The sequence below is a fragment of the Neovison vison genome, chromosome 6, assembly GCF_020171115.1.
Source record: "Neovison vison isolate M4711 chromosome 6, ASM_NN_V1, whole genome shotgun sequence".
Classification (NCBI taxonomy): Eukaryota; Metazoa; Chordata; class Mammalia; order Carnivora; family Mustelidae; genus Neogale; species Neogale vison.
This window is the reverse complement of record NC_058096.1, coordinates 190,374,607-190,391,626: the sequence shown is the minus strand read 5'-3', so window position 1 is coordinate 190,391,626 and position 17,020 is coordinate 190,374,607. Positions and strand designations below refer to the sequence as shown.

Below are 17,020 nucleotides of genomic sequence, written 5' to 3'. Positions count from 1 at the left end.
AAGGTAAGTTAGAATTATAGTTGAAATAAATTGAAATGGAGATTTGCCAGAAACCATGAACTGCTAATTTCGATGTGTAGCCACCAGTAAATAGGTAGTTTTAGGATGTCAATTTTATTAGAAAATAATTCTTTTCCAGTTTGTCTCATGGTTGTTGGATTGGTTTTTTTGGCTGTAGTGATGAGGAGAACAGAAAACATGTATTTTATAGGATTCTTTATTAATAATTGGACCCATTTGACTTGTAGAATTGATAATCAAAAAGCATCTTGCCTCTAGACATGAAGCCAGCTCAGACTGATTATGATGAGTAATTGTTTCCACATGATACTTTGTTATTAGCTGTGTTTAGCGAGTAGGTGGTCTTGATTCACTTTCCAGAGGTCAAGAGTCTTTACTCCCCAGTCCTTAAGAGAAATGTTTGATTTTTTTTTTTTTTTTTTTTTTTTTTTTTACTCCCTCCAGGGGACAAAGTGAGCATTATGGAAATTTAGTCACTCTGGATAAGGAAGGGCACTTTAAATTTACCAATACCATAAAACTTCCCTGGGAATGAAGCAAGAAGTATTTATTCCTGGTCCCTTGCTGGAGTGTAGCTAATTCAAAGATTTGCTTACAAGCATTGTTTCTATGAAGGAAATGTGCATTCGGTACAATGTCTTTTTCTGAATAATGCTTTGTAAATAAGCACTTAGATTAGAAGCAGGGAAGAGAGACTTCCACCAGCCATCCACTGTGCAGTAGGCTCCAGGGGGCTGGTCTGGGGTGTGCAGCCGGCATGCGCTTGCTCCAGGGACCGCTGGCGGCCGCAGGGTGGCGCAGGCAGGGGCTGGCCCAGAGCCACGGACCCTGTGGGGGCCTGCCTGCTGGACTCACAGAGTTGTCCCGTCTCAGCTGTGCCCCCAGCTAGGGAGTGAGACTTGGGGCCTTCCTGAGCACTGGTTTCCTTACCTGTAACATAGACGCTCCCCTCCCTGCCGGAGCGGGGACCACGGCCGGGCATCAGTGGGGTGGAGTGTATATTCGTCCTTTTACCCCGTGACACCGAACTGCCCGATGAGAGGTATGATTTCTGCTGCAGTAATAACCAGTGCCCAGAAAATGAAAAGCTGTCATCGCCCTGATTCCTATTCACAATTGCACAGAGAGAGTAACCTATTGATAGAGTGTCCGTACATAATGATCTCCGGTAGCATGGAAAGTTAGAAACGCCTCCGTGCGCACTACCATATTTCTTCAGCTGAGGTTCTGGTCAGTGAAGCAGTTCCTCAGCGTCTGCGAAAATCCATTGCATGTAGATTCACGTGTACTTAGCATGCGAGAAAACAAGTATATTTTTGTTTATATCCCTTTTGTTTTAAAATTTCAGTTGGTATGTTGATCATGAGGCATACAGTTAAGATTTGAAAACCTTCGTTGATTTAAAACTATTCTAAAACCTTTAAAATATCATTTAAAAATATCCCTAACTTGTGAATAAGTGGTAGCCGGTGGGAGTCTGTGGTGCCGCTGCGCCTTCCACCCCGTGGAGGATCGGCTCCTGCCCCCGGCCGCCCTCCCAGGCCTTTCAGGGCCTCCCGACTCCGCACGGCTTCTCCAGCCTCACTTAGCCACAAAGGCAGTGACAAGACTCGCCCTCATATCAGAAATCAGATTGTTCATCCTTGTGCACTTTTCCAGTTTTAAAATAGTTAAATCATCATGGGATGAACCATTTTCTGTGCTATCTTTGGCCCTTTTCTGTGCCCATGCTTGTTTTATAAACTACTTGGCACAAATATCCAAAAATGTCCCCTGAGATTGGAGGTGGTGATGGCTTGTCATGCTCAGAAATTCCCTTGGCTTCTGGTCAGAGGTTAAACAAGGGGGGGGGGGACGACTTTGCCAACTTTCTCACTACAAGTTAATTTTTAAATATAAATCTATAATTCAACCTAAGTAATTATGACATTTGCTACTATAGTGATTTGTGCAGAATATTCTGGTGTTCTTTGGTCAGTTTCTCATAATTAACATCTGCTTACATTTTCTAAGAGGGAGCAGGACTGAAAGACAGAGTGGGAGGGACAGAAAAAGATCATTTTCCTGGCTTGAAATTCCAGAATATGGGGCGCCTGGGTGGCTCGGTCGGTTAAACATCCGACTCTTGGTTTCAACTCAGGTCATGATCTCATGAGTCATGAGATAGAGCCCCTCATCAGGCTCCGTGCTCTCTGGGGAGTCTGCTTAAAGATTTTCTCCCTCTCCTGTTCCCCACCACCGTCCGCGCTTGGGCATATGCGCTCTCACACTCCAAAAATGAGTTTTTGGTTTTTGGTTTTTTTTTTATAAAAAGGAGAGAAAAAAATTTCCGAATAGGGTGAAGGATTTATCTGGGTAGCAAATGAAAAGGCCTGGCACAACCTTGAAACACACACAAAAATCCTGTTGTTGCAGCCCCGTGTGTCTGTCCGCTGGTACGCCCCCGAGGCGCATGCTGGGGCACGACAGCTCCAGACTTGTTGGAGGAAGGTGGCCCCTTTGTCTGGGGTGGTCACCAACCTGCATTTGTTCCCTAAGGACATGTGATATGTCATTTTCTTGTAAGCTCCCAGTTTCCCCTGAACCTGGTCTCTGAGAGCAGTTGGCCTGACATTCCGTGAGAGCCTCCATCTGTGGAACCCGTAGAAAATTGCTTCAGGTGTGACGCCATGCAAGCACATAGGCAGCCTACAGTTGCTGCACCGAATAATTATATCCTGTCTAATATGTTAGCATGTTCCTCGTATTTATTACCAGCAGTTTACAGTTTCCTTAAGTAAAAAAAATCACTGCATTTTAACCAAAAGCGCAGGTCCCCAGCCCCCTCCCCACTGTAACCCATATTACATGATCTTCATAGGCCCTTCTTTGCAGCCTCATAAAAAGCATGGTGAGGGCTGGGTAGTAAAGCAGTTCTTGACATTTGAAGACGTTAAAATTGATTTATTGATAACTTTCATAAAATGCAGCTACTGTCATAGTAAAATTGGGTCCTATTTAAGTGTATTTGTTTTTCTCTTGGACTTTTCTTCATATTACTCATAAGCAGCAGCAGTCTGTAAGAGCGCATTGGCAGGCAGCCACAGTAAGGGACAGGTGCACTATTGCTAGGGACCAAGACACGTCGGGTGCACTGTACCCATGTTGATGAGAAGACACATACTTTTCAACGTAGGTAAGTGAGGAAAGCCTGAGTAGTCAGGAGACCAGTGATGTCTTCACCAACTTTTAAGTCTTCAGAGTTGGTTTAGGAAAGTTTATGAGCATTTTCTTTTCCTTTTTTCTTAAAGGTTTTTATTTGAGAGAGAGAAGTTGGGGGGAGGGGCAGAGGGAGAGGCAGAAGCAGGCTCCCCGCTTGATCCCAGGATTCTGAGATCATGACCTGAGCGGAAAGTCGACACTTAATCAACTGATCCACCAAGACCCCCCAGCTTGTGAACAGTTTCAAATAGGATAATGGTGTATGCACTTCTGAGTTTTAACAATCAGGCACATTTTATGTCTTATCACATACCAGTTATCACGTGGTCAAGAAGCACTACTTTTGGAGCTAAGATGCTCGTGATGTTGAGTCGCAGCTCCATACTGTGGGCCCTGAGCAAGTTGTCTGCCACATGGAATAATCCCATGCACACAAGATACCACGGTGCTTGGTACAGTCCCACCTGCCGGGTACACAGTAAGCCCAAATATCCACTCCGAGCTTCCCCTTTCTCCTCTCTTTTAGAGGACAAGTTAAAATCACAGGTTTGTAAAAACTACAGATGCTTGTCCCAGGCTCCTGACAAGCATTTTTGAGTGTCTGCTTTGTGCACTGGGCTAGAGCCATGAAGGAAAATCACACTTTATCTCTGCCCTTGCAGGAAAGAGCCGGGAACTACCCTAGACACTTGGCACAGACTTACTTAGTGCCTGTGTCATACTTTTACCTGCTTTTTACAGATGAAAAAACCTGAGGCCTCAATGACCATGTGCTAATGGTCTGGAGTCAGGGAAGTTCACGTCTCAGCTCTGCGCTAAAACTGTCTGTGAGTTCCGTAACCTCACTGAGGCTGTTTCCCCCACCGGTTGCATGGGGTAGCAGTTACAGAAGAACGTGTCTCGTAGGGTGCTTTACCTAGAGAATAAGTACTGTGTTTAAGTATGGGATTTAAGGCTTGATCTTTCTGACTCTTCCGGAGTTCTTCTGGCTGGGCCCTGCAAATCCTTGCAGCTAGTGAAGGACACAAAGCCGAACACTATCAGATTTGGGGTGGGGAGTTTGAGGTGGGATAGTACAGATTCATTGCCTAAAGTTGAGTAAGTACCTAAATTTCAGGCAGCTTTTGAATCTGGAGGAAAATGTTACACATGTTCTTAGGACAAAAGGGGCTAAAGCAAAGGGCGCTCATGTAGTAATCTGTAGCCCTAAGGGGTGTGTCCTTTGTGAGTCACCAGAAATGGGACATAAAAGCGTTAAATGGGTACATCTTTCAAAAGTCACTCTTGCCTGCTGCCAGAGTTCAGCGTGAGGATCTTATTTCAGCAACACGTTTAGAAAGGTAGTTGGCAGAGAGCAGATGACCTTCACACACCACAAACTTCAGGGGGAGACGTGCTATTTCTGGAGCATCCTTCGTACAAGTGTTGTGTTCAGCCCCCTGTGAAACTGCAGCCCAGCTCACAGAAGCCGAGTCTTGAGAAAGCCCTTTTGGGTTTATTATTTCTATCTCCTCAGGGCCTCTTGGGGTTTAAAATACATCTTTGTATCACACTAAATAAAATGTCGACAACATATACTGTGGTTTCTATTTTTTTTTAAAAAAAAAGGTCCTCAAATTCCTCTGTCCGTAGGTATGGATATTACAATGTGTGGATTTTCTAAATATCAGTTTGGCAGTCATGGTATTCGGTGGAAGAGAAGGTGGGAAGGAAGCTGTGGGCAAAGTGCCTGTGGAATCAGGATGCAGAGGGGGGCCTAGAAATGTCATTACTCGGCCTGGCCTGTTCTCTGAAGCCTGCAAAGACAGAAAACTTTGCCCTTTTAAAAGAATTTAGCTGTTAATACTGAAAGTCCCTGCAGCAGTATGCATATTTCTGTGTGCCCTTTTTATCTCAGACCAGAAAAAAGAGCAGCATTTTGGAGTCTGGGTCAAAAACAGTGTCCCTGGAAGCCACGGGCCTCTGAGAGTCTCCGGGGGCAGTGAGCCTCTCCTACGGACAGTGCGTGTCTGAACACAGACGCACAGCCATGTGCACACACACAGGCCTGTTGCTCCACAAAAGAGCAAGATAAATTATGGGGCCTTTTTCCCCACTTGAGTGTGTAAAGCATTATCCTGTCATCTCTTTCACCATCACTTTGAGAGCCACGGGGCGTGTGGGTTTTGCACATGTGCGCCCGTCCTCTCCTTGAGTCAGGCCAGTGGATGTAATGATAAGGGAGTGATCTCAGCAGACTTAGGAGGAACGAGAAAATGAAAGACTGTGTAATACAGTAAACAATCCCTCCTTTACGTGTCGGGTCTTCTTCTGTGCACAGGTGGATTTGCAGCTGCGGTCACCACGCCTCTGGATGTGGCAAAAACAAGAATCATGTTGGCCAAGGTAAGTGTAAGTCTGACACTTAGATCACACGGACACAGCTTGTCCGTGCTCCCCGCAGGGCTCGTGTGTATCGCACGCGTGACTGCGGTGTGAGCCTGCCGCGCCCAGCCGGACGCGGCCGCTGTTGAGGGGTGCCGCCGTCATCCCCGTGAGCGGCGTCCGTGCGGCACCCCGCCTTCCCGAAATCATGCCCGCTGGCGTCGCCTAAGCCGGCAGGGCTGCCGCAGGGCGTCGGCCGTGACGCCGTGCTCCAGGTTGCTCTGTGGTCACGGCTGACGGACAGGAGGCTTGGAGAGTTGCCGCGCTTCCTGCCGTGCAGCGGGTGGGCTAGAGGCGCTGAACTCACACCGCGTTTGGCCTTCACTGGGTCCATCAGGACAGTTTAAAAACATTTTTCATTAAAAAGAAAAACTGTTATGGAAAAAGCTAGACCAAGATGTCACGGAATGCCATGTGCATAACATCTGGGGCACAACCATAGACAAGAAAACGTCCTAGCCTTAGGGAAAAGCGGGACAGTGAGTACGGGATTCTGTGACGTGGGTGGACAGGGCCAAACCCGAGGGAATCGCTCCTGTTTTAAATGGAACGTCGTGCTCTTTATTAAACGTGTTGATTAGCTACTTCGGCAAGTTGGGACCGTATAGACTGGTCAGTGCCTGTTCTCCACACGGTCACTCTGCTTTCAGTCTTTGTCCCGTGAGACTGCAGCTGGTGAATTACCTAGGCGAGCTCTGCGTCCGGTTTGATGCGAGAACCTAGGAGAGCAGCTTCCTGTCCGTCAGGGCTCACCTGTGGGTGGAAGTGGAAGGGCTTCTGGTCTGGTGTGATCCAGGAGTCCTGATTCCTGAGAAGCTCCCACTTTTTTTCAGACTATCCGAGCAGAGGGCGGTTGGGAGCTGCCCCCTGAGGATCAGCTGGGGAATTTCATAAGGTAATGGCTTCGTCTGTTGTCTGTCACACAGGCTGGTTCCAGCACCGCTAGTGGGAACGTACTGTCTGCACTGCACGGGGTCTGGCGGACGCATGGGCTGTCAGGGTAAGCACATGCAGGAAGGTGAAAACCCCCTTTCCGCCTCTCCACGGGCTCTTCCTGCCTTTAGCCTGAACGGGATGAAGCCCTTTCCTTTCTTCCAATCGTCCTGGTTGGGTCTCTTTATTTACATTGCACCAACATATTTGACATTGCCTGTGTGAGATGCTAGTGCATGGCCAAGTTGATGCAGCGTCTAGCCACGTGATCACTAGCCTTGTCCGTCTGGATGTTGGAGGACACCCATGTGCCTGCCCACCCTCGCCCCCCCATCACGTTCCAGGCAGCAGCTCTGAGCAAACAGGATTCCAGTTATGGAATGCAGGAATGCAAGCGAGCGAGGGTGACATTTAGAGGAGAGCACTTGTTGGGGAGACTTCTCACTATGATCAGCAGCAGTTACTTTCGCCACACCCCTGTGTGTGGCGCCTCGCTTGCAGCCCGCTCTCTACTGTGCTCTGTGCCCCAGACTCCAAACACTGTGTCCGAAAATGCCTCCTTGGCCAAACGTGCTTTCACGTTGCTTTTACCATCTGTACACCTCTCCGTGTTGGGGTCTGGACGGGTTGCAACAACAGTGTGTGCTTTGGAATGACCTAGCAGGCGTTCTCCTGGGAGAGCAGAGCTGTGGTCGCCTCCTGGAGGGGGGCGATTGGGGGTAGTGTCGTGGCAGGGTGGTGGCTGGCGGGGACAGCTGTGCGAGGCAGTGCCACCACCTGTCCCTGGGGCTGTGGCGATGACTGACTGGTGGGCTGTGTGCATTTGACAGGTCTTTCTTTCGGCCACTTGATAGCTGGGCAACTTGAGGCCTCTTGGTGAGGACCCAGGTGAGGTTTTCACAGGAGAATGGCCCCATTCTCTGGAATTTCCAACTGGTAGATTGATTGAAAATTGGGTCCCAGTGGGTGGTTTTGTTGAATGGGCCAGCTCTGATGGGCTGATGCCGGCTGATGACGGGCTTAAGGATTTCCAGACAAGAAGTGGGTGCAACAGGAAGGAGCGCTTGAGCAGGAGCGAGCAGGGAGTGGCAGAGCAGGCGTCCCTGGGCCACTTAGAGTCAACACTGCGTGAGAGTCTGCTTGCTTGTGCCTCAGACACACTGGTTTTGACACAAATTTCACCTTGCACAATGAAATGGTGTGAGAGAAAGAGGCTCTAAAGCCACTTTTTAGTAGCAGGTAAAAGATTCTCGGTGTTTCAGATCGTTTTGAGCCGCACAGAGATGTTGCGTGTAGTAGCCTTTTTAGATGGTAAGTCCAAGTGCTGAATTTTACAGCCCTCTTTGTTTCATTGCGGCTCCTATTGGGTTTTATGGCAACCGCCGGTCAGACCGCCACTCTGAGCTCTGTGGGGTTGGTGTGGGCTGCGGTGCATCGGCCTTGCTGGAGATGACGGCCAGATGCGGGTACAGCAGGATGGGCCTTGCCTCCGAGAGCTTGTGGAGAAGGAATTCCTGTGAGGACAGGATCGAGACCAAACCCTCCCCGTCCCCACTGTGCTGTGTGCTTGGTGTCGTGTGACTGGGCGACACCAGAGTTAGAGGCAGAGGACAGGCGACCTAAACACGCCCAGAGCTCCTCTGTCCGCACTGTCAGCCCTGAAAAGGTGACTGGGAATTTGGCTTATCATCTTGAGTCTGGGCTGTCCCGAGTACGCACAGTGTGGTCCTCAGCAGAGCATCCAAGCGGCCACACTGGTCATTGAGAAATGCTAGTTTTCATTAGCTTCCTACTAACAGGGGGATAAGAGACACCAAATAATTTGACAACAGAATTGTAACTCAACGCAAACAAAACAAAACAGTCCCTGCAAACATGGGCCGCTGTTGTAAAACCGCTCCTGGGCACCCCGGCCTGCCTCCTGTCTGGTTCCCACGCAGCCCCCACAGGCCCTTCCGCCGCCTTGGAGCCCCCTTGTGCGTCTCTGGAGTGTTCTGTGGCCTTGCACTTGCAACTTCCCACCCTGCACGAAAACGGCGCTGGCCTCTCAGGGGCGAGTGGGGACCCTGCGGTCTCTGCATGTTGGTTCTCGTGGGCGAAGACCACGTTCTGGCACCTACTTGGAATATGTGCTCTCAGACCAACTGGTTTCCCCAAAACAGAACCACCACATGCCCTTCCAGCCCAGCAGCCGGAAGCAGATGGGGAAGCCTGCGCCTCCTGCATTGCGCTTTCCTCCTTGTCCTGTTCCTCAGCTGGCTTTGTGTGTTCCTTGACCAAGCCCTTCATGGAGGGACCGCGGAGCCTGTGCACACCCCCGCCAGGCCCCGTGCCCCTCGTTTGTTCATTTGTTCCCTCGCGTGCTCCGCGGTCCAGAGAGCACAGCCCCCTCTGCTCCAGCCTCCCTCTGCACAAATGACTCTGCCGTAAGGCTGTAATTACGTTAATAGATCCAATTGTCATCTAGTGAAACCGTAAACTGCTTCCATCTGCCCTGTGCCAGGAGCAGGGAGTTCATTGGCAGCAAAAGCTGAACCAAGGCACAGGTTTCAGAAATGTCTGCTTGGGAGGGAGGGAGGGAGGGAGGCTGGCTGGCTTTCACGGCACAGGTGGTCTTCTGTTGACCTCCCTCCTGGCACCTTTCTCTGTGCAGGTAGGGCCAAGAAGGGTCAGCTGCGTGTCAGGCCAGAAGGTCCCAGGGGCCTCTGAGCGGTAATGGGTGAGTTTCTGTCCTCACCTACCACCTCCTGCAAAAAACAGGGTGCATGGCGCTGAGCTAAACAACTTTTCTCCTTGTATAGTTTTCATGGTTACCTCTGGACAAGAACAAGAGGTTCTCATCTTATCTGAAGCATTTTAATGATTTAAATCCCAACTTCCCTAACAAAAGGGCCCGCTAATGCTAAGTCTGTCTTCCTCAGAAGTGCTGAGTGCTCCTCACAGGGGAGGTGCCTGACCTATCCCAGCAGCCATGCAGAAATGAGGGGGCGGGTGGGGGGTGGTCCCTCCTGTCCGCTTCCTTGGCCAGTCCCTGATGAGCTTACTGTGCTGTTTCTCCTCTTAGAGGTTATGTCCTTTTCACATAACCTGGCCATTTTCACTTTTCTTTCCTAGACTGGGTCCAAACTGTCCTCACTGCTAACCCACTGGTCCTGATTTTTACTGCTTTACAGAATACTCTTGCTAAAAAGGCTCAGTTATCCTAGAAAGGCAGGGAATGTTTCTAGTCTTGCCCTCCAGAGAAGGTTGAGCTGTTGGAATAGATGCTCACCACCCTGCCGTGCTCACAGGTACAGCTCGGGGAGTTGTGGCAGAACCCACCGCGCAGGTGTGTGTCTCGGCCCCCATGGGCTGCCCACGAGGTGGTTCTGTGCGGTCGCGCTGGTACCGGCAGTGCCTCGAGGACCATCTCTGAACAGACACCCGTGCACAGCCACAGGTTGGCTTTTCGAGTGAACCTCGGGTCTGCGTCCCCAGTAACACTGTTTTTCTGCCTTTGATTCTTCTGAAGTCGCTCCTCCGACCGGCCTTGTGGGGTGCGTGGGGACTGAACCTTCGAGGAGGTGCTGTCCCCAGACTGTTGGCCTTTCTGGTCCTTCCTCAGGGGAGAAGACAAACTTTCCTGTTGTGGCATCGCATTTGTGGGCCTCTAAGGACAAAATGCAACCAAGTCCTGGGAGGAGCGGCAGAGCTGTCGGGGAAAAGCTGCTCCGGCCCCGGAGCCTACCTTCCCTTCTTGGCCGGGGGCGGCGGTGGGTGGGGGTCGGCCGCGGCCATGCGTGCCCCGGAGTCAGATCCTGGACTGCCTTGGCGGAGTCCATTTTACCATCTCCCACAGAGAGAAGCGGTCTGGACGTTTTCAGCAGTCCTGTTGTGGGGACAGAGTTAGTCTTTCTTGACTAATTACTGGACTTAATTGCAAGGCTCACAAGGAAGCTGTTTGGTATTGAGCCATGTTAGCCAACAAACAGCTGGGCCCAAACTTCAACAGGTCTACTTGGGAATGTAATTTGTGCCGTTCTGGGAGGAAAGAGCACGTGCTCTAAGTGCTGTGCGGGGCTTAATGAGCGCGGTGTGCTGAGCGGAGCAGGCTGTGGGTGTTGGAATTTAACCTTTTTTACACACACCGATTTAAAAGGAATCTTTCCTCCTGCCTTTTTCCTTCCCCAGATTATTTGCAGGTGTCTTCCCTCGAATGGCAGCCATCAGCCTGGGAGGTTTCATCTTTCTTGGTGCTTATGAGCAAACCCGCAGCTTGCTGTTGGAAGTTGGCAGAGAGAGGCCCTGAAGCAGGGACGGTGCCGTCTGCTCGGCTCTCAAGGAAAAGGGTGCCGTGGGGGCAGCCGTGTGGTCCCCCGCCCCAGGCTCCAATGTGTGAAGACGGGGACCTTGGGGACCTTGAGAATGTGTCTTCCCCGCTGTCGTCTGGCTGGCACGCTCACACGGAACGCTGGCCACAGCGGTACTCTCAACCCTGTCCTCAGTCCCCCGAATAAAGCCACGTGTTGATGCTGAGTCCAGGCTGCTTGGAGCCTTCATTTGATCTGTAGCTGATCTCGCACTTCCTGCCCCCCCCCCCCACTAGCGGACCCAGTGCGGGAGGCAGAGACGGTGGGGCTGGACCGGGAGCAGGAAGGAAGGGGACTCAGAGGGAAAGTGGGGCCCGGGGCTGGGTGTCTCCTCCTGGTGAAGCTTAGGGCTTTGTTGAGAAACAGTGACCTGCAGGTGCAGGCAGGCCTTCTGGGCAGCCGTGCTGCTGCTCTTAATTACCCCCAGATTTCCCCTAAAAAACACGATTGTATTATCTTACAGAGAAGCGTCCGGCAGCCCACTTGGTGTGTGCGAGAAAGCAAGCAGTTGCTGCTGAGGGCCTCGGTGGGACTGGCTGGCTTCGGCGCAGGAGGGCGCGGTGGGCCCACTGAGGACCTGAGCCCCACTCCACGCTCCTCCACGTGAGACCCAAAGGAGGGGCCGGGGCTGGCTGGGAGACTGAGCGTGGCTCTTCGTGCCCGTCGGGAAGGGTTGTTGTGCAGTACTGGAAATGAAATGGGGAGGTCACTGTTGTGGAGCTTGACTAATACGCTCCAGGTGTGAGAAAAATTCAGAGAGAAATCTCAGGAATCTAGGGGCGGTGTATCTTCCCTGCAGCAAAGAAGTATAGGATTTTGCTTTGCTGAGAAGAAATTTTCCCCTTTTTGGGAAAACATAATCAAAGGCAGCATAACTGCATTTTATTTTAAGGGAGTTTCTGGAAGGGAAGGGGGAGAAACGGTGGGTAGAAGAATGCCCCTGGCCACACAATCAACATTTATAAATGAACCTTTATTTTAGACACTTCAATGCTGTTTGTTAGACACTTCAGTATTTTACAATGTACATTGTACCAAAATTTCTATAAATAAATAACTTTGTACATAAAAGTAATACTTCCTCTTTCACATTGCCTCTCAGAAGCAGCAAATTCACATATTTTGTGGAAGTAACAATCAGCTGACTGTTGAGAACACAATTCTAAATGTGCTTACCTTTTAGAACAGTGATGACACTGGAGAGTAAAATTTTACCATTTTGTCAGTCTGTACCTTCAGCATTTGGGCTAAAGGAACTTGCTTTCTGAGATATTTTACGGACCTTGTTTCAATGTAATTTTTCCTGAAAAACACATTGGCACTTACAAGATGGTTAGCTACAGGTCTCGAAAGTGCAAATATACCCCGGCCAGGGGCCCTGACTTGTTACAGCCCCAGCCCGGGTCTGTCGGTGTGAGGGAAGGACGTGGACAGACATGCTCCGGATCCTCAGCAGAGAGAAGCTAGCCCTGAAAAGGAGGGACTCGACCCTTTTTCTCCCCCATGGTCAATGTCACGTGAATTCTACTGGCTGAACTAAAACATCACTATTGAAAAATCCACAGGTACCAACACCAGCAGCCACTATCTTAGTAAAATAAGCCTCAAAGGAAAATCGAGTGAGACCGATGACCACATCTGCTTTTCTCAGGGAAGGCAGGCAGCGCTTCGTTGTTTGGAACGAAGGCTTGCGGTGGATCAACAACCCCCCCTTCTGCTTGGCAAGGAACTCCAACTTACAAAAGCCTGGAGGGCAGAGGTCCAGGGTGACACGGGCATCTCGGGACGCTGCAGGGAGGCGAGCTGCGGGAGCACCCCCACGTGAGTGATGATGGGACGTGGAAGCCTGTGCACCCGAAGCAGGGCCCGGGCTGCGCCACATCCTGGGGGGCTGTCCAGGGAAGTGCAAGGCAAACCCCAGGACTTCCCTTCCGCCCCGCCCTCCAGAAACTCCTGGGAGCAAATGTTTTTAGCTTCTACAAATTCCATCCATGCATTAAGGCACCAGAACTCCTCCCCACCCCCCATTCCAAAATTAAACAGCAACCTGATACAAAAAATAATATTGTCAAAATTGTACGGGTTTTTTTTTCTGTTAACCATGCACTAAAGATTAAAATAGCCTCTGCAAAAGATATATAATATATAGGAAATCTCTGAAAACTCTTATGTACAAGGGTATCAAATACTTTTCTGCTTTTGTACACAACAGCCTCTTGCGGTTCTGGGCTTCAGTTGCAAGTCCTTTAAACCACGGACACTCCACACGGAAGTTTAAAAACTCTGTACACATCAGTGACGCTTGAACTCAAGCTTCCTTACAGCCTCTCCTACTACCTCTCCTTCCTGTAGAGACGGACACAAGAGCTGAGGTAGACCAAGCCTAGATGTTCGGGGAAAAGAGCAGGGGCACGCCCCGTTTCCCTGGAGGCTGTCCTGTCAGCACTGGGGACTCGGGGCTGGCGTCGCACACCTGGGGGAGGTGTCCGTTGGAAAGAAGCAAGTGCTGGCTTTCACTGGGGACGTCAGGAAAGCCCGAGGTGGCTTCGGAGAGCTCAGGACTGCCTGGAGTTAATGTCGAGGGAGGCTGGAGGTCTCTCGAGTCCGGCTCACACAACCTTGCCAAAGTCCACGGAGAGGCCCCTGTGAGAAAGGAGGGGGCGCGTCAGAGCTCCAGGCTGGCCTCTTCCCCGCCCCCACCCCACTGCGGGTGCCACCCGGGAAGGCCGTGAACGTCTACCTTTCCCATCTGGAGGCGCCAGTGGCTTTTTCTTCAAGGATGTCGGCATTCTGTCATGGTTACTGGGGTAGAGGGACCCCCTGCAGTCGGCACGGGACCCGTCAGCAGTCCCACTGGTTAGAGGTGGCAGAGAATGTTCTCGGTGTGTCTGACTGGGCTCCTGGCTACTGAGTGTGCCTGGCTGTGTACTCTCTCTGGTCATAGGCGGAGGATAGAAAGCTTGCTCCTTGGAGTAACCGTCCACACCAGTGTTGCCGTCCCCGCATGCCACAGGGCTGCTGTGCTCTGCAGGACCGAGCAGAGAAGGATCACAGCCACCGCCCCTGAGCTGTGCATCCCCGCCCAGAAGAGGGAGCTGCGTCCCTGGCTGGGAGGCCACAGCCCTGCTTAGACCAACTCTCTCAAACCTCCCCTCTCCTCCAGGCATGGTCACAGGAGGAGGACTGGGTAGATACCAAGCCATTAAGGAAGAAGGGGCCCTCCGTGTCTCAACAGTTCAGAGGAATTGCCTCATGAGAGAAAGTGGTCCTACTCTTCCATCACAGAAAAAAATTCCCACTGCACGACACGCCACGTGCGGTCAGGAGTCTTCAGAGTAATCAGAAATATAGCCTCAAAAATAGGCCTGGTGAAAAGGTGCTTCAGGTTGGCCTTTCCCATTACAAATCTGGAAAGTTCAAGTCCAGGCTCACCACCCCACAGATTGACGTAGGAGACCTGCTACCTCAGAATCAGGAGAGCCAGGTCCCAGCTTCCTGTTCATACACCTAATACCAGATTCTGAGACAGACCTAGACCCATAACGCATCTCTTGCTTTCATTTCATGAGCAGATCTATCTGAATTTTGGTTTTGAGAACTGAAAACTCTTGCAGAGGAGAGAGCAGCTCTTACCTGCCTTCTGTGGCCCCGGCCTCTGCGGCGCTTTCTCCATCACGGTCCAGGGCTCCTTGTTCGAGCCCACGCACAGCTTCGGCTGCCTGCACATGATGCCGTGAGCGTCCGCCTCTGAGAAGAGGCTGGCGTCCCTTGGACAAGTACCTGCAGTAGATTCCCACAGTTAGAAACGATGGGCTCAGCTGGTCAGAGGAAGCTTGATGAGAACAAGCGGCAGGAACTAGTGGAACAGTCCTCTTGACAATGGTCTTTAAAGTGGGTGCCTGCTGACCAGCAGGAGCATTGGTAACACAAGCCACCCCTGCAGGCAGGCCTCTCAGTGTTCAGGCTGTGCCGGGGAGCAGTGCCTGTGAGGACAGACGTGCCCCCCATAAGCACGCAATCTCCTCTGTAGCGGTAGCTGACCCTGGGAGAGCTTTGTGGTAGCAGAGATGGACCACAGAGCAGGCCTGGGCCTACTCAACAAATGGACTCATTTCAGGGCCTGTAATGTTCTGTGCAGCTTATTCAATCCTACCTTATCCTGACCAGGAGATGCTGAGCCCAATAGATCAACTTTCTGAGGGCTGGATTTTTAAAACCTTGGAGAACATGCACAGGGTAGGGCCAAAAAACCCCAAGACAAGGCTCGAGTCTGCCAGCCTTCAATGTCAGATGTGCTCAGCATGAGGCCATGCCCTGGGCGGGGGCGGGGGGCTCCTGAGGACAGGGTCGCATTGGGCTCTGAGGCCTTACCATTGCTCTCGATGTGCCCGTTGGCCTGATGGCCACCCTCAGTCCTTGTCACAGTTTCCTGCCGGTCAGAAAGAGTTCCCTGAGACGAGAGGTAGCTTGGAACATCCGGTGGCACGATGGTTTCATCTGCAAGGAGACAGGACAGTCAGATGGCAGTGTTCCCGTCCTCCGTGGGAACAAGACGAGAGAACACCCATGTGCAATCAGGCCCAGACACAAGCTTCTCCCAACGGCAGCCAGCCAAGCAGTGCGGAGAGATGGTGTGGGGGGCCCAGCTCAGCCTCACTTTCCACCTGGGTGTAAAAGGCACAGCCGTTGGGGGTCTGAGTCCGAGAGAGTGTGAGCGAGCACACAGGGATGGTGAGGGAGCCAGTACAAGCAGAGGCATGACCCCAGGAGGTCACTGCGGTGACAAGCCAGCACGCGGCCGCCGTGCACAGGCCCGAGGCACCCTGCCTCCTCGCCAGCAGTGGCTGACCTGTGTTGGTGACGCTGTACTCCTCGCTCTTCTTCCGGGTCTGGTAGATGATGCACACCCAGACCAGCGATGTCAGGACGATGCTGCACACCACGGCGATGGTGAAGACGCCCACGGTGCCGCCGTCCCTCCTGCAGCCGGGGGCGGGCACGACGCTCAGCTGGCTGTGCGCGCGCTCCGTGCCCAGAGTGTTGGAGATCTCGCACGTGTACTGGCCCGCGTCCTCCACCACCACATTCTGAACAATGAGCAGCTGGTTGCCGGGCGTGAAGTGGTGCCGCTCGGTGAGGCTCAGGGGGCGGCCCCCCTTTAACCAGGTGATGCGGGGCGTAGGGTTCCCAGTCGCTTTGCACTGGAGCGCCACCGTTTCTCCTGTGGACACCACACGGTCTTCCAGGGGCACCACCAACGATGGGGTTTCTGCAGTTAAGTCAGAGGAGATGGTTATTCTGGGGGTCTGCCCTGCCTTCTGGAAAGTTCTTGGATCATAGCTTTTTGGGAGACCTGACACTGACCATATCCTGACCGTTCTGGGGGTAGCTCTGACGAGGAGGAGGAACTCCTGAGCCACAGAGAAGCCCCTTCTCTCCCCCACCTGTCCTGTGCCCGGCTTGTGTGTCTCTCCCGCTGGAGACCCCACCCACCCAGCCCCCACCCAGCCCGAGTCAGAGGGCAGTCAGAATGTTCCATGAAAGCCCTACAGAAAATATTCCCTTAAAAAAAGAACCACTTGTTGTGCTGCTTTCTAACATTTTCCTGACCATGTTACGCAAAGGTAAGCAGCACAGCCCACTCGGCCACTGTCAGGTGCCCAGGAGGGGTGACCCCTTGCCCCCTCCACGCATGCATGGCCTCCTAGACTCAGGGTGTGAGTGCTCGGACCGAAGACTGTCAGGGTGGCGTTGGCGGAGACGATGCCGGCCGAGTTCTGGGCAGTGCAGCTGTACACGCCCATGTCCTCCAGCTTCACGTTCGTGATGAAAAACACGTCATCGTCGGGCATGACGTGCATGCGTCGTTCACGTGCGGCGGGGAAGTCCGTGCCTCCGTCCTTCTGCCAAGCGATCTGTGGGTTAGGGTGGCCGCTGGCGGCACACTCGAGGCGGGCCGTGGTGCCAGTCCTGATGGCAATATCGTGTGGTATTTTGGTGAAGGATGGCAGCACTGCAAAATACAGACCATCAGGCTTGCAGGAAGGAAGAGCTAGACCAAAAGCCAGGACAGTCCTCTAGCGAAGAGCCCC

General features: G+C 52.0%; 2 protein-coding genes across 5 annotated transcripts in view; one reads left to right on the top strand and one right to left on the bottom strand.

Moving 5' to 3' along the window:
* The window catches only part of SLC25A26 (solute carrier family 25 member 26), a 128,884-nt gene extending 117,790 nt beyond the window's left edge, over positions 1-11,094 (top strand). For all 4 annotated transcript variants that reach the window (XM_044253204.1, XM_044253202.1, XM_044253206.1 and 1 more), the window contains 3 exons: positions 5,543-5,607; positions 6,573-6,646; positions 10,750-11,094. In XM_044253204.1, coding sequence (XP_044109139.1) covers positions 5,543-5,607; positions 6,573-6,646; positions 10,750-10,867 — 257 coding nt within the window. In that variant the 3' untranslated portion in view covers positions 10,868-11,094. The remainder of the gene's footprint in view (positions 1-5,542; positions 5,608-6,572; positions 6,647-10,749) is intronic.
* A 788-nt stretch (positions 11,095-11,882) lies between these two features.
* The window catches only part of LRIG1 (leucine rich repeats and immunoglobulin like domains 1), a 109,360-nt gene continuing 104,222 nt past the window's right edge, over positions 11,883-17,020 (bottom strand). Inside the window, exons 14-19 of the mRNA XM_044253201.1 lie at positions 16,660-16,941; positions 15,778-16,197; positions 15,300-15,425; positions 14,562-14,708; positions 13,669-13,953; positions 11,883-13,571 (exon numbers count right to left, since the gene is read on the bottom strand). Coding sequence (XP_044109136.1) covers positions 13,312-13,571; positions 13,669-13,953; positions 14,562-14,708; positions 15,300-15,425; positions 15,778-16,197; positions 16,660-16,941 — 1,520 coding nt within the window. The 3' untranslated portion in view covers positions 11,883-13,311. The remainder of the gene's footprint in view (positions 13,572-13,668; positions 13,954-14,561; positions 14,709-15,299; positions 15,426-15,777; positions 16,198-16,659; positions 16,942-17,020) is intronic.